We start from the raw sequence: 13,815 nt of genomic DNA on the forward strand, positions 1-13,815 counted from the left end.
CATTACATTTTACAAGCTTTGACAACTGAAGCATGCGTCCGACATCTTAAAAGGAATAGTTTGATTTTTTGAAGTTTAACACCACTCTCATATCTATTTACTAAATATGAAGCTACAACCAGGATGTGTTTAACTTGAGACTGGAAACAGCTAGCCTCCGTCTGTCCAAAGCCAGCACCTCTAAAACTCACTAATTAACATTAATCTCCATTATTTAATCCATACAAAAACTGTCATTATAAAACAAGATGTGAGCGTTTCTTTCTGTTTTCAGTCTTCATGCTAAGCTAAACTAACGTCTCCTGGCTGTAGCTTCACATTTAACAGACAGACATGAGAGTTTTATCATTTTTCTCCTCTAACTCTCAGCAAGAAAGCGTATTCCCTAAAATCTTGAACTATTCCTTTAAAAAAGTGTCTTAGCTGAGTAGAACTGCCTTTATCATGCATCAGAAATGCAGATTTATCCACACTGTCACTCAAAATAGCCGTCCTGACGCAATTCATACTGTGTTCAAAACTGACACTGTATGAATTGTTGACTGTTTGTATGAATTGACTGTTAAAAGCCGAGTGAACGCAATAAACTGTCAGCTGTGTGCATAAATGAAGATAAATAATATATCGGGTGTTTGCTTCATGCAACAGATAAAAACCAAACCAGCTGAGTCTCATGCATCAGATCACTCTGAAAACCTGCACCTCAAACTTACTGACCTTCGTCTGGTCCTCCAGACAGGCCTTTCAGGCCAAAGAGGGTACAGTAATTTGTCTACCATTATTTCACACAGGAGAGGATGAGAAGGAGAAGAAGAGCGATTCACTGAAGGAGAATTCACCAACGCAGACGAGAACATTTGTTTGACATTTTATGGCTGCGGTGTGTGTGTGTGTGTGTGTGTGTTTTTTTGGGGGGTAAACTCACCTCTAAATTCCCCCTGGCTTTCTTCAACACTCCGTGGGTGAGAGACACTAAAAAAACAAACAAAATCAAGTCACATACAGTATCTCAATCTGCAAGTTATGATTATTTAAGTATCTATTCAGCTGTTTATTATTTTTCTGACCAATCTATTAATCAGTTATTCTATAAAATGACAAAATTGTGAAAAGTGCTCAAGATTACAATGATATAAAGCAACAAAAATAGCAAATCTTCAAATTTGAGAAGCAGTAACCAGAGAATATTTAACATTTTGGCTTAAAAAAAAAAACATTGCTTATCAAAATAGTTGCATATAAATTATCTGACAATAAGCTAATTATTTCAGCTCTAGCGTATAGTATAAGCTGCTAAAGTAAAGCAAGATAATCCTACACTGGTCGATGATGACCCTCTCCATCCCCTCTTTGAGCTGGTTAGTTGTTCGGAGGCGTTTCACGGCTCCGCTCAGCATCCTCTCCTGCTGTGACAGCCTGCTCTTCAGTCTGGCTATCTCGTTCTTCAGCAGCTCATCCTGATACGCGGGATAAAAAAAGATTAAGATTTGCTCCGCAGATACTTGGTTAGATATAAAGAATAAGTGTGTTAGTGTGCGTGTTTACCTGCTGGTTGTTGCTGTTGTCTCCTGCAGCGTTACCAGCTGGTAGAGATACTCTCCACACCAGTTTGAGCAGCCGACCGGCCTCCTCTAACACTTGCTGCATGGTGTTCATGTTGACGGACAGACTCTTCAGATGCTGCTGTTCTATCACCTGATTAAATGTAAACACAATGACATCGACTCTAAAGACGATGTGGCTTGCAAACTATGATCGGAATAAATCCACATTTTTAAAAAACAAAGCACAAAAATCTCTAAAACAGTATGAAGCACCTTCTTGTCGGAGCCCTGCTGCCTGAGTGTGAGCAGACACTCCTGCAGTTGTGAGTCCATGCTGCGCGACAGCTTCCGGCCCTCTGAGATCTGCTTGCGGAGGGCGCTGTAGTCCTCGATCAAGCCCAGAAAGTGGCGGCCGTTGCGGTTGGCCCACATCCGGTGTCCCGGCACCAGGCGAGAGGGAGCGCCGGAGAGACTCTCACCGGAGCTGCTGCTGACCGACCAACCGTCCACCTCTGAATGAGCACGACGTTTTTCATCTGGAAAGATATGAGCAGCCCCAAAAATATCTCTTAAATGCTCAACGCTGATTTACAACAAGTATAATCTGTATATATCTATATCATATCGCTGCAATTTAACATTTAATTCCATCTCTAATGAGGTCGTCTTACCGTAGAGGACGCTGGTGTGTTCGTTATGAGTCTGAAACGAGTGACGCTGAGGATCACAGCTTTCACGACCTGGTGATCTGCCTCCTTCATCTACGACAAATATAAACAAAAAAGAGCACTGACGTGACCTGGCAGGTTCCAGTTGACATGTCTTTGTGTACGTGTCACAGGTCGTTTGTGTCTTGTGTTTACCGGGAGAGGACAGCAGGTAGTTGATGTTGATGGTTTCAGAGCGGTTTTGTCCTCGGAGCAGCTGCTCCTCCAGTCTCTGTCGCAGCGCCGTGTTGGTCTGGATGCTCCTCTCCAGCTGCAGCCTCAGGTGTCTGATCTCTGACAGCAGCTCCCCGAGGTCCACGGAGCCGGAGGAAGGGACGGGGACGGGCTGCGGGGTCGTCTCGCTGGATTCTGCTCGGTGGAGAAAGGAGAGGAAAACGTCAGGAAATTCAGGTTCTGAAAAGAATATGGCAGCATTTCAAAGTGAAAAGTGTCGGCTGGGTTGTTTGAACCAGAAATTGATCTCTTCACACCATCCAACAAGTAAAATGCAGTATTGAGGTGAAAAGTGAACATAGTTAACAGACTAGTAGTGATCTTATGTCTGATCTTACATTAAAACTACAAAAATCATGTGACTGATGACGTTGGAAACAGTTGACTGATTTGTTTTGTCAGTGAACTTTGAAACTGGTCTGAACCAGTATTATAAAGTTCAGTGAGTCGGACACTGTGTGGGTTGTAGTAACAGTAGAATTGAAGAGCGTCGTCATTATAAACCTAGATGTGGTTGCCGATACAACACAAATATTTATCTGTCTACTAGATAAGTGTGTTGATAAGCACCTTCACTTTGTCATGACGTCACAGAAACCCCACTGTCACTCTTAATTGATTACTTTCTGCTCTGAAACGTCTTATCCTCGATATTATCAAACGAGATTTATCCTCAAATCCTCCCAAACAGCTGATGTGTGGCTTCATGTGTGATGTAGAACATTCAGGTGCAGGTTGTTTGCTGCACCACTAGATGGCAAAGTGCAAAGAGTTTCATATGAAGCTCTGAGTAACAAACTTATTTCTGACACAATGCCTCACAAAGCTTCATTTAGCCGTGACCACTAAACAGTTATGTAGCATTCCCTTGTTAACAGTATTTTCCATTTCACTAGTTCAGTTTGTATAATTCACAGTATCTTTACTTGTTACTTTTTCTACTATCATGCAGTCATGTCGACTTTTTCTATTCTTTTGTCCAGTTAAAGTTTGGACCTGTCATCAGTCTTTGAAAAGGACATTTTTTTGTTCCTAAAAATTGAACCATATCATCTACCGAGAGTCAAAAGTCCCTGTGCACAAGGATTTTAAAGGACTCTTTAAAATCACTGACACTGTGTCAGAGAAATCCCAGCAGCAATATCATAAGCACAGCTATAATTAAAAGAGGGCTCAAGTCCAAGATAGAAGTCAAAGAGATCAGCTTCAAAGACTTGACCTCTCTCTGACTGTCTCAGAGTTGCAGATTTAAAAGCAACGTCTCACCATCAATCAATAAATCAATTATTTGACCGACATACATACATGGAACTTTTTTCTTTTTAAAGAAAACAAACTTGTACTACCGTCGTGTTTCTGAGCTTTGGTCTTGATCTTTTCGTAAACTTGCAGCTCCACCCGCAGTGACTGGAGCACATGCTGGGAGTCGGACAGCTGCTGCCTCTGGAGCTTCACCTCACACTGCAGCCTGGAAACGCAAAACACAAACACAAGATTCAGCGATAAGAATGGTGAAAAGATTAGATATAAGACAGCAACACTATCTAAAACAATGACAATCCATATATAAACATATAGGGACGGGTATTAGGTTAGAGCTCAGGTTAAATGTCATATTATATACATTAAATCTACTCTTAAACACATTATGTACACTTAGGGCTCATTATTATCACAAACAATCTGATTTTAAAAATATAATTTCATCAGTAGTTAAACCAATATTGGTTCTATAACTTTTTTTTCTCACTCTCCTTGATGCCAGATGATCTTGTTTACTGCTCAACTGGTGCAAAGTTTCTCCTTTCAGTAGGAAACACAACTTTTGCATGAATGGGGGACATAAAATCAGGGTGAAGTTCAGCTTAAACTGCTACTTTTAACAATTTTCTCAGTATTATTCAGTGAAAATCGGTAAAAACAACGAGCCTCGTGTGTATAGTACACAACACCACACACACACACACACACACACACACTCAAGAGTGACAAGTAAAGGAAAGTGATCTGACAGTAAACCAGACTCCAGGTTTCAGGTGTCGGTCTCACTCGACTGCGTCAGTACGACCCGGGGTGAGAGGTCACATGCCGTCGTTACGTTATATGTGCATGCACGTGCTCACGGATGAGCCTTCAAATGATCCGACTCTCGTGTTTCAGAGTTGTACTAATAATATGGAATGATGGTGATTGTAATGACTCTTTATAATGGTAATTAGCAGCCTTGTGTAGTTTCGGGTTGCGTGGAGTAGAGTGGTAATCATGGGATGTCGTGTGTGTGTGTGTGTTTGTACCTGTCCATCTCCTCCTTGCTGTAGTGCAGAGACTCCTGCAGCTGAGCGTTCTCTTGGCTGCTGAGCTCCAGCCTCTCCTGCAGTCGGCCGTTTTCCTGCATCAGAGCTTCGCATTCCTTTCTGCTCTGCTCCAGTTTGGCCGTCCGCCTGGCCAGAGTCTCCCGCAACTTCTCGTTCTCTTTCTGCTTGTCTGGAGGGAATTAAGATGTCTGAGTTAGTGAGATGTTTGTGTGTGTATTCCATAAAGATATGAGCGAAATAACTACGCTCCATCTCTGTCGGTCCACTGACTGAAAAGGTGAGACGCTGTGTGTTTTACCTCTAGACCCCATGTTGAGCTGCTCCTTCAGGGCTTGGTTTTGTCCCCAGAGGAATCGTACCTCGTTGGCCAGCTGACCCTTTTCCTCATTGCCGTGGATGAAGATGTTGGTAGCTGCTTAACACAGGAAATAAGGGCATAAGTACGTTGGATAAGAGTAAATATTCTTTTTTTTTTGTGCCAAATCTCACAAGTAACTATTCACACAAGTAACACAAATCAAATCAATCAAACTGACAGAGAGAGAATAGACTGTGTTAAATTTTAGGTACGTACCTGAGTCTTTGTCCACCTCAGCTAGTCTCCTCTCCAGCTGTTCCCTGAGACGGTCGTTAGTGCGGATACTCTCCTCGAGGCGTTGCCGCAAAGCTCGGATCTCCTGTAGATGTTCTGCCAGCAGGTCTGACAGACACACATGAACACAGCTAAATTCAAGCAGTACATTAAGGGGATTTTGTATTGCACTTATATAAAGATGGGAGACTTACAAAGGACAGATTAAGAAAAGAATCATCAACACTGAAGCAGCAGGGGCTGAGATATCCTGACTTTTAGCGCCTAGCATGAGTCCAGCTAGAAAAACAGGATCCTACATTTCCCATAATTCAACTTAATGCATAGTAAATGTCTGTCTTTCAAGCTCCACACCCCAAGTTTGTAACACAGGCTTTCTGCTAAAATGGCAAGCCCAAGCTAAGATAACCCTGATGACATCACTATGACATCATCAGGCTTGTTTTTTCCTGCTTTTGGAAAGCTCCCTCCAAAGCCACAGAAGACATAATTCAGCTGTTGTCACAGGCTGAATAGTGTCTTTGTAAAGAGTGAAACTGAGCTTTAAGTGTAAAATTGGTGGAATGCCCCTTTACTAAACAATGCTGCGTGTGTTTATTCAAATAATGTTGCTACACCATCGACATAAAAGGCACAAATCTCAATTTGTTTGTCTTACAAAAGCTGTATAAATGGAATTTTGAGAGCATCTTGCTTGTTTACAAGGTTGTGTTAAGTGTGTTGTATCAACTCAAGTCTGAACTATCTAACAATATTTACCTGAATTCATGTTGTGAGGTTGTTCAGAAGCATTCTTTTGTGAGCCGACGTCTCCATCGTGTTTATGTGCTTCTGTCTGACACCCTGACTCCTCCTGCTCGTGGCTGTGATCCTCTTCCTGATGGTGGGAGCTGTTCTGGGCCATGATGGAGCGATGCAGGTCGAGCTCTCTGCGCAGGGTGGCGTTGAGCTCCTCGCTGCCCCTCAGCTTCTCCTGCAGTCGCCCGTTCTCCCTCTGCAGGCCCTGCAGTCTGCTGGCAGCCTCCCTGTGACCGGACACATCTTCCTCCTGAGCTCCTCCCACCGTCCGATCAGCGGGGTGTCGCTGGCCTGAACACGCACGGGGAGACGGCAACGGTTAGACGCTGAAAATGTCAAAAACGTGGTCCTGTCTCTCCTAATAATTCATTATTAAATCCCTAACACTAGATGATGCTTAATGATCTGTGGTTGGAGTTGGTAAGCTAGAATATCCTCAGTTGCTATAGCCTCCGTGCTAACACATGCTTGTGTTGTAGCACTGAAGGAAATGTCGGTTTAGGTCACATATCCACATGCTTCACTTCTCTCTGTCACAAGCCTTCACTGTCTCTTTTCTCGAGGGAAACACAATTTGAAGATTGAACCGGATAGGTGCCACTGAATAATGCAACTTTAAGTGGAGGTGGACTGAAACTGGACCCCTACTCTGCCCTTGGCCGGCGTGCTTTGTCCTGCGGGACGCCTCACTGCAACAGAATGGATCTGAGTGGAAAATAAGTGCTATTACAGGCTGCAGCTAGACTGTCCGGGCGCGTGGACAAGGACTCAGGTAATCTCAATGACATACCGCTGAGGCAAGAAAAGGGGGGAAAAATATGCATATTTAATGGATCCAGTTAATCCTAGTGTGGCCTAACATAACCAGAGTCTTGTTCACGCTATACCTGGCTGGGCCATCTTCTGTGACACTTAAGACTATAATTGGATTTGGCTTTCGACTGCTTCACAAATGAATTTCAATATTAAGACTATATTTAAGTGTTGCGTCTGAGATTATGCAGCTTTTACATACATATTGTTTGTGTTGACATCATGTAAAAGCACTTACTGTGGGCTCGACTGCCACCCTGTGTAGCAGAGCTGCTGTGGCAGGAGGAAGAGGTCCTGTCTGAGTGGTACAGATCAGAGTGGGAGCTGTGGTGGCTGCTGGGACTCTGGCCTCTGAACTGGTTCTGCAGGCTTTGGATGAGACGGTTCTTCTCCTGCAGCTCTTTCGCCAACCTAGGAGGAGTAGGAAGACGAGGAGGAGGAGGGGAATTAGTCATGTTAATACCACCAGAACACCCAACAGCTGGATTTGATCTGGATTTGATTGAGCAAAACCATACAGTATGAATCTGGGAAATACACAGCTTAGGCAACAACCCCCCCAAACAAGAGGCACAACCGAAGATTAAAGAAATCAAGAAAACTGTTTGGAAAAGGAGGGTTTGCAACTTTCAGCAGAAACACACAGCTGGAAAGTATGAAGAAAGGAGTCCACAGCAAACGTCACGCTGTCTGTCTGGATCAGACCCACTCACAGGTCCAACTGCTCCCTGGTGCATTCAGCCAGGATGAGGTTTTGCTGGACGAGGAGGCTGATGTGCTGCTGCAGCAGCTCTCGCTCGCCCTCTAGCTCCAGACGCAGGTTATCTATCTCCTGCTGGATTCTAGCCGGGCTGTCAGGAAGATCTCTCACGCTCTCCTGATAGGACAGCAGTGACTGTGATCCCTGCTGCAGCTCCCCAAGACTGCCCACGTCAGTAATAATGTGGATTAATGTATGTCAATATGACAGAGAGCAACTTTTACTTTCTGTCTCTCATAAGAAAATCATTTTCCTGTGTTTTTTTTCCCAAGTTTCAGAAAAAATATTCATATAAATATAAAAAATATGTTGAAGTCAATGTTACTGTATCAATATGTCAAAAATGAAATGCAATTTTTAGAACCACAGACACTATAGTTTTACTATTTATCATAACATGGGAAAACTGCATCAGATCATTTTTTTTCAGGCAATTGTAGGAAATAAAAATACTTTAACATCCAATCAGTATTTCATAACGGTTCAATGATGTCCTGATGTCTGAGAGGCACCGGTGACCCAGTTAGGGGCAATGTAACCTTAATGTTTTGGTTGACACACAGATAAAATTAGGTCAACAGCGGGACGCTATTCAAAATCAACAATACAGGCACAGCCTGGGGTCATAAGGCAATTGGCTGGCAGGAGGTGGGGGAGGACTTTAAAGGGGTCATGAGACAAACATCACAACAGCTCAGCTAATGACCCTAAAAACTCAAGCAGTAACACGTGCAGTATAACCTCAAAAAGCACAAGACTATTAAAATACACTATATTAACTTTAAAAACTGCTGAATCAGAATACATAAAAGAAAATATGTGGTTTCACCTAATATAACTGAATGAATGCTCTTTTCACAGCAGAAACAAAATACTTTCTTGGGTGCAGCAATCATGACTTAAGATGAGTTTGTAAATGAAAGCCAATCATTGCATCAGTAATTGGTAAAATCATATTGTTAGCATTGGTTGCACTTGTTGTTAATTAAATAAATATGAATTACTGAAAACTAATACAAACCTCATAGTGTATGATAATTCGTTGTAATTCTTTAACTTAACAATCGTATAATATTTAGCCTCCTCTCATGTGCCATTAAAGCATAAGGACAATTTAATTCACAATCCCATTAACCTGCAATATGGGAGGTTGAGACGTACCTGCGAGACAGTTCCAGAGCCGCCACGTCCTCATTATCCAGATGAGACTCTCCTAGCAGACAGAGGAAAAGATGCTGTCAAGGACCTGTCTGTAAAAATCAGTTATGACTGGCTGCTCTTTTGTGTTCATCTTTCTCTGCTGGTGGTTAACACATCAAGACGTTTCTACACAATAATAGGTCAGTGTTGTTGTCATATGACTCAAACACAGCTGCTGTTTAAAACGTTTCGATAAACGGTGCTACGGTCGGCCCTTATGGCGTTCTTAATCATTCAATTATCAGTGTTTTTGCTTGAGTTAAGTGTGTTTTGGCTCATGATTTGGCTCTGATTAGCATCATTCCTCAAAAGAAGAGGAATGCATAAACCACTGAGGCGGCAGCAGCAGCTACCTTTGTCCAGCCGTCCCTCCAGCCTGTCCAGAATACTCAGGCTCTTGTCCAGCTGCTCTTTGACCACATCTCCCATGTAGTGGTCGACTTTACCGGCCTGCAGCAGTTCCTTGAAGGCCTTGCTCAGCTCCTGCAGCTGCCGACGCTGCAGGACTCCCAGACCACGGCTCTCCTTGATCTGCTGCCTCAGTTGTGACAGCTCCCTGGCCTGGGACTGCACCAGGGAGTCCAGTCTGTGGAGAAGACAGAATGAGGGCAAGTGGGTAAAAAAAAAAGTAGACAGCATGAGTTAAGATTTTCAAAATGACTGTGCAGCTTTCACTCAGTGTAAGAATAGTCTTATATTGATAATGCACTGAAAGAGCATGTTGACCTTGCAGGTGATGTAGAGCCGCTGCGTGTCTGCTGCAGCGGTTCACTCGTGCTTCTGTTCAGTGTCCTCTCTCTTTCCAGCTCCATATTCAGACGGCTTCTTTTATCCTTCATCGCCTGGTTCTCTCCCTCCTTTTTCTCTCTTAGCTGCCCGCCTCTGTAGCTCCTATCGTGGGTATGGTCCTCTCTCTGCGCCCCTTCTTGATCCCTGACGATCGACGGGTCAGAGGTGTTGGCGACGAGGTCGCTGGAGAGGGAGTTCCTTCGCAGAAGACTTTGCATTTGGAGAATGAGTTTGGTCTGGCTTTCCAGCTGGACCTTCAGCTCTCTGACTTGTGTCTGAAGCTGGAGAGGGTCCTCAGAAACACCGTAGTCTTCGTACACCTGCAGGCCTTTCAGACTGACCTGAAAACAGACAGCAGCGTCATAACTTGTTGGGTTACACATTTACAGCAGCAAATTGTCTTTAAATGGGATTAAACTGAAAGACTGTCATTTAATTTCATACCTTGGCTGAGCTGAGAGCTGGGGAACTAGGGTACGGGGTGCTGGAGGTTGAGTCAAGGTTTTCCGTAGAGGAGAAAGTGGCCTGCTCATGTTTCAACAGCGAAGGCAGGCTAGAAGCACTGCAACTGGGGTTGACACCGACCTCTATATCTGGCAACACACGGGACACAAAAAACTATCAAACAGGGAACAGGAAAAGATTATAAAGTTTGGAAATTACATGGTGACAGTGTCGTGTGAGGAAAGATCAAATCATTTAAGATACAGCTGAACTGTAAAATAAGACAAGATATATAAGTGAAAGGTTACTGAGTGCTGGAAAGACATTCCCAAATTTTGAGTGGTAACATGCAAGAATTTGTCAATGCAGAAGATTGACAGCCCATTCAAATGTGTGAATAGTGTCAAGAAAAACCAGAAGAAACCGTGTTATTATAAGACCCCAAACAGAAAACATTGAGACAGTGTTACAGTTGCTTTTGTTCACTCCTCATGCAGACATATAGAGAGAGAATCTATCCACATTTGAGATTAGTGTCCACGCAGACAGACCATGCAGCGTCTGTCTAAATGCCGTCTACCTGTGCTACTGCTCTCTTCCCTATCGTTCTCACTCTTGCCACTGGTTTCGTAACCGAGGTCCTGCAAATCCACCTGCACGCCTTTGTCATCCTGCTCCAGAGCTGGCATTGGAGGCAATATACGTTGGGTTAGGAAGAAATCATTTACCGTGGACAAAGTCACGTCTCTCTCCTTCATCATGTTCCAGATTAATCGGATTATGTCTAAATCTCTTCAGTTAAAAGGACAGGTTTAAATTCACACATACAGCCTTCAAAATGTTGCTTTTACTGCATGAATTATAGTTTTAAAGCTTTCTATACAAAGATTCGTGCACATACTTGTACATACTTGAAGCAGCTCAGCGTGTGTAATCTTACCTTTCCGTGCAGTTTCAGGCGACGGTGTCTTGGTAATGATGGATTGAGCAGTGGCCAGTTTCTCTTCCAGGCTTTTACACGCTTTCTTCTTCTCCCTCAGTGCCTTATGGAGAGTCTCCAGCTGGACTTGAACATTTGGCGGTAATCCCTTGGCATCCTGCACTGTTGTGCGGGCCTTGCTCTCCTCCCTACGGCCTCTCTCCTCTTGTAAGGAAGCCTGGAGTTCAGAGATCCTTTGAGAGAGATCATTGAAGACTTTGTAGAGGAGACATAGATTGTGATGGAGCTCTTGGTGAAGTTGCTCCTTTGTTCCAGCTGTAGCGACAGACTGATTGCTGCTGGATTTGATGGTCAGCTGCGTCGGTTCTGTCAGGCCTTGCAGTTCCTCCCTCTCTTGCAGGGCTCTCTGAAGTTTGTCTAAATATATCTGTAGGTCAGGGCTGGTCTGGGATGATCTACCAGAAGCCAAGGAGCTAGTGTTTGTACAGTGTGCAGCCAGAGAGGCGATGGCAGACTCGGCTGCATTAAGGCAGTTTGCTAAAACTTTAGTCATCTCCTGATTTAAGTTAACATTATCAGAACTTCCCATCATCCTTTGCTGTCCCTTTGACTCTTTTTCCTTAAGTGATTCTGCCACTATTTGCCCAGAACATGTACCGTTTTGGCCAGCACCGTCGCAGCCATGTTGTGCAGCAGCTTCTGCAGCCCACAGTTTCTCCTGCAGCTCTGCGTTAAGCCTATTCTGCTCCCAAAGTGCCTCCTGCAAAGAGTCTGCATGACGCTGCAGCTCGTGCATAGAATCCTCAGTACATCCAAAGTCACCTCTTGAGCTATTTGAAGATGCGTTCCCCTGCTGTAGCGCTGTCTCTATCTTCGAATGTAGATCACCCACTTCTGGATTCTTTTCCTGGCTGTCGAAGGAGGAGATGGCTTTCTCTGCCAAGTTTAGAAGCTCTATGAGCTGGTTGTTGAGATCCTCCTTCTCCTGTAGGGCTTTCTGCAGCTCTATGCACCTGCTGTGGAGGGCAGCATCTGAACCAACAGAACCAGAACCTGGACAAGAACTTGACATAAGTCCACCCTGGCTGTCGAGACTGCAAGCAGTCAGGTAAGCAATGGTGGATTCTGCAGCCTGTAAGGCTTCTGCGTACTGGCGGTTAATCCTCTCTTTTTCCTGGAGTTGAGCATGGAGCTCTTCCCAATCACTAAGTTGCTCGCTTAACTTGTTGATCAATGCCTCTTTCTCCTGGCACTCCTGGTGGAGGAGCTCTAGCTGAGTGAAAAGAGCAGATTGGACCTGGGTGTCATCCGGAGTCTCTATGGCTTTGGAGCCATTGTCTGAGCCTGCAGGACTGCTGCTACAATGAGCATGTCTGAGGGTGGAAGACGGGGAAGTGCTTGGCTGGAGTGACGCAGAGGAGCTGGAGTCTGCATGCAACTGCTGTTCAGTCTCATAGACATCATTCAAAAGAAGGTGCTCAAGTGCATCAGTTTTTACGTGATCGGAGTCATGCTCCAACTGCAGGCTCCCAGACTGTTTGCTGCCGCTAGCTTCCATTTTCGACCTCAAAGGGACCGGGAGGCGAGATCTGACACCAGCCTACAATTTAAACAAGAGCAGATATTAAAAACACTGACAATCAGACTTTAAGCAGGAAGTAATGAAGTGTTTCTTTACACTCTTCTCATTATACAAAACTTACCCCGTGCTTTGCGACATGCTGCTTTGCACTCTTGCTGTGTGACTGGCCTTCAGTTTCCAGACGCTCCATGTCCTCCTCTGCAGTGCTGACAATTAGCTCCATGGCGACCGGGATCTCCCCATCTGGCACCTCGTTAGAGATCTTGTCTCCCTTGTCCTTCGACAGCCTGGTGACCTTAGAGTGACCTTTAGCCCCGGCCTGCAGTGTTTCCGCACTCAGTCTCAATTCGGCCTGTCCATCACTGCTGTTTCCTGAAGCATCTGTGCTCTCTTTCTCTTTACACTCAGTAGATTTTTGCTCTTTTAGGAGTCCCCGCAGTTCCACATTTTCTGATTTAAGTCTGAGCAGCTCCTCTCTGCAGAAAGAGAAATTTGATTAGTTTAAAGCACTTGTTAATGCAAGTTATATTGAAAATAAGGAATATAATGTGGGTACTACTGAAGAAAAGACCCACCTAAGGTGCGAGACTGATGTGGCCCCACAATCAGTCAGCAGGGATTTAAGTGCCATTATATCTCTCTTCCTCTCCCTGGAATCTTTCTCTTCAGTGTTCAAGCTGTTGTTGCCAGACTGAGCATGTTCTCTACTCTGGCTAATACCACTGTCCACACTCTCATCATCCAACAGCTTTCCAGAAACCATCTAAAATATAGTTAGAAATAGAAATATAGTTAAAATTACTTGAATATTAAAAATATTTCAGGTACTAATGCTATAATTGATCATTTATGCCATACCTGTCCCAGATTTGTGTCTGTCTGACTCTCTTTATCCTGACCAGAGTGATTCATCCTGCTACTGTGAGTCAAAGGCTGTGCCTCCCGCGTCTTCTCTAGCTGCTAGAGTAATGGGATGGGAGGCGAGTATGACACACATGGCTCGGTAAAAGAAAAACTTAATGAGGGAACAGAATCCATAAAACACTGCACAGCAAGAGCAGAATGGCATGACGTGTCTAATGTGATATGGCGAAGAG

The 13,815-nt window shown here is 44.1% G+C and overlaps 1 protein-coding gene across 7 annotated transcripts in view; it reads right to left on the reverse strand.

Annotated features, from left to right (window-relative positions):
* Nucleotides 1–13,815, reverse strand: part of cdk5rap2 (CDK5 regulatory subunit associated protein 2) — a 34,961-nt gene that overhangs the window by 662 nt on the left and 20,484 nt on the right. For 3 of the 7 annotated variants that reach the window (XM_067575221.1, XM_067575226.1, XM_067575225.1), the window contains exons 29-50: nucleotides 13,577–13,678; nucleotides 13,294–13,481; nucleotides 12,840–13,194; nucleotides 11,137–12,736; nucleotides 10,777–10,878; nucleotides 10,197–10,345; nucleotides 9,690–10,093; nucleotides 9,317–9,549; nucleotides 8,925–8,976; nucleotides 7,242–7,414; nucleotides 6,152–6,481; nucleotides 5,375–5,500; nucleotides 5,099–5,215; nucleotides 4,780–4,969; nucleotides 3,832–3,953; nucleotides 2,408–2,620; nucleotides 2,216–2,305; nucleotides 1,818–2,080; nucleotides 1,546–1,695; nucleotides 1,319–1,457; nucleotides 926–972; nucleotides 718–772 (exon numbers count right to left, since the gene is read on the reverse strand). In XM_067575221.1, the coding sequence (XP_067431322.1) occupies nucleotides 718–772; nucleotides 926–972; nucleotides 1,319–1,457; nucleotides 1,546–1,695; nucleotides 1,818–2,080; nucleotides 2,216–2,305; nucleotides 2,408–2,620; nucleotides 3,832–3,953; nucleotides 4,780–4,969; nucleotides 5,099–5,215; nucleotides 5,375–5,500; nucleotides 6,152–6,481; nucleotides 7,242–7,414; nucleotides 8,925–8,976; nucleotides 9,317–9,549; nucleotides 9,690–10,093; nucleotides 10,197–10,345; nucleotides 10,777–10,878; nucleotides 11,137–12,736; nucleotides 12,840–13,194; nucleotides 13,294–13,481; nucleotides 13,577–13,678 (5,200 nt within the window). The remainder of the gene's footprint in view (nucleotides 1–717; nucleotides 773–925; nucleotides 973–1,318; nucleotides 1,458–1,545; nucleotides 1,696–1,817; nucleotides 2,081–2,215; nucleotides 2,306–2,407; nucleotides 2,621–3,831; nucleotides 3,954–4,779; nucleotides 4,970–5,098; nucleotides 5,216–5,374; nucleotides 5,501–6,151; nucleotides 6,482–7,241; nucleotides 7,415–8,924; nucleotides 8,977–9,316; nucleotides 9,550–9,689; nucleotides 10,094–10,196; nucleotides 10,346–10,776; nucleotides 10,879–11,136; nucleotides 12,737–12,839; nucleotides 13,195–13,293; nucleotides 13,482–13,576; nucleotides 13,679–13,815) is intronic. The other 4 variants (XM_067575223.1, XM_067575222.1, XM_067575227.1 and 1 more) reach the window with 4 other exon arrangements.

Source organism: Thunnus thynnus, chromosome 19, assembly GCF_963924715.1.
Source record: "Thunnus thynnus chromosome 19, fThuThy2.1, whole genome shotgun sequence".
Classification (NCBI taxonomy): domain Eukaryota; kingdom Metazoa; phylum Chordata; class Actinopteri; order Scombriformes; family Scombridae; genus Thunnus; species Thunnus thynnus.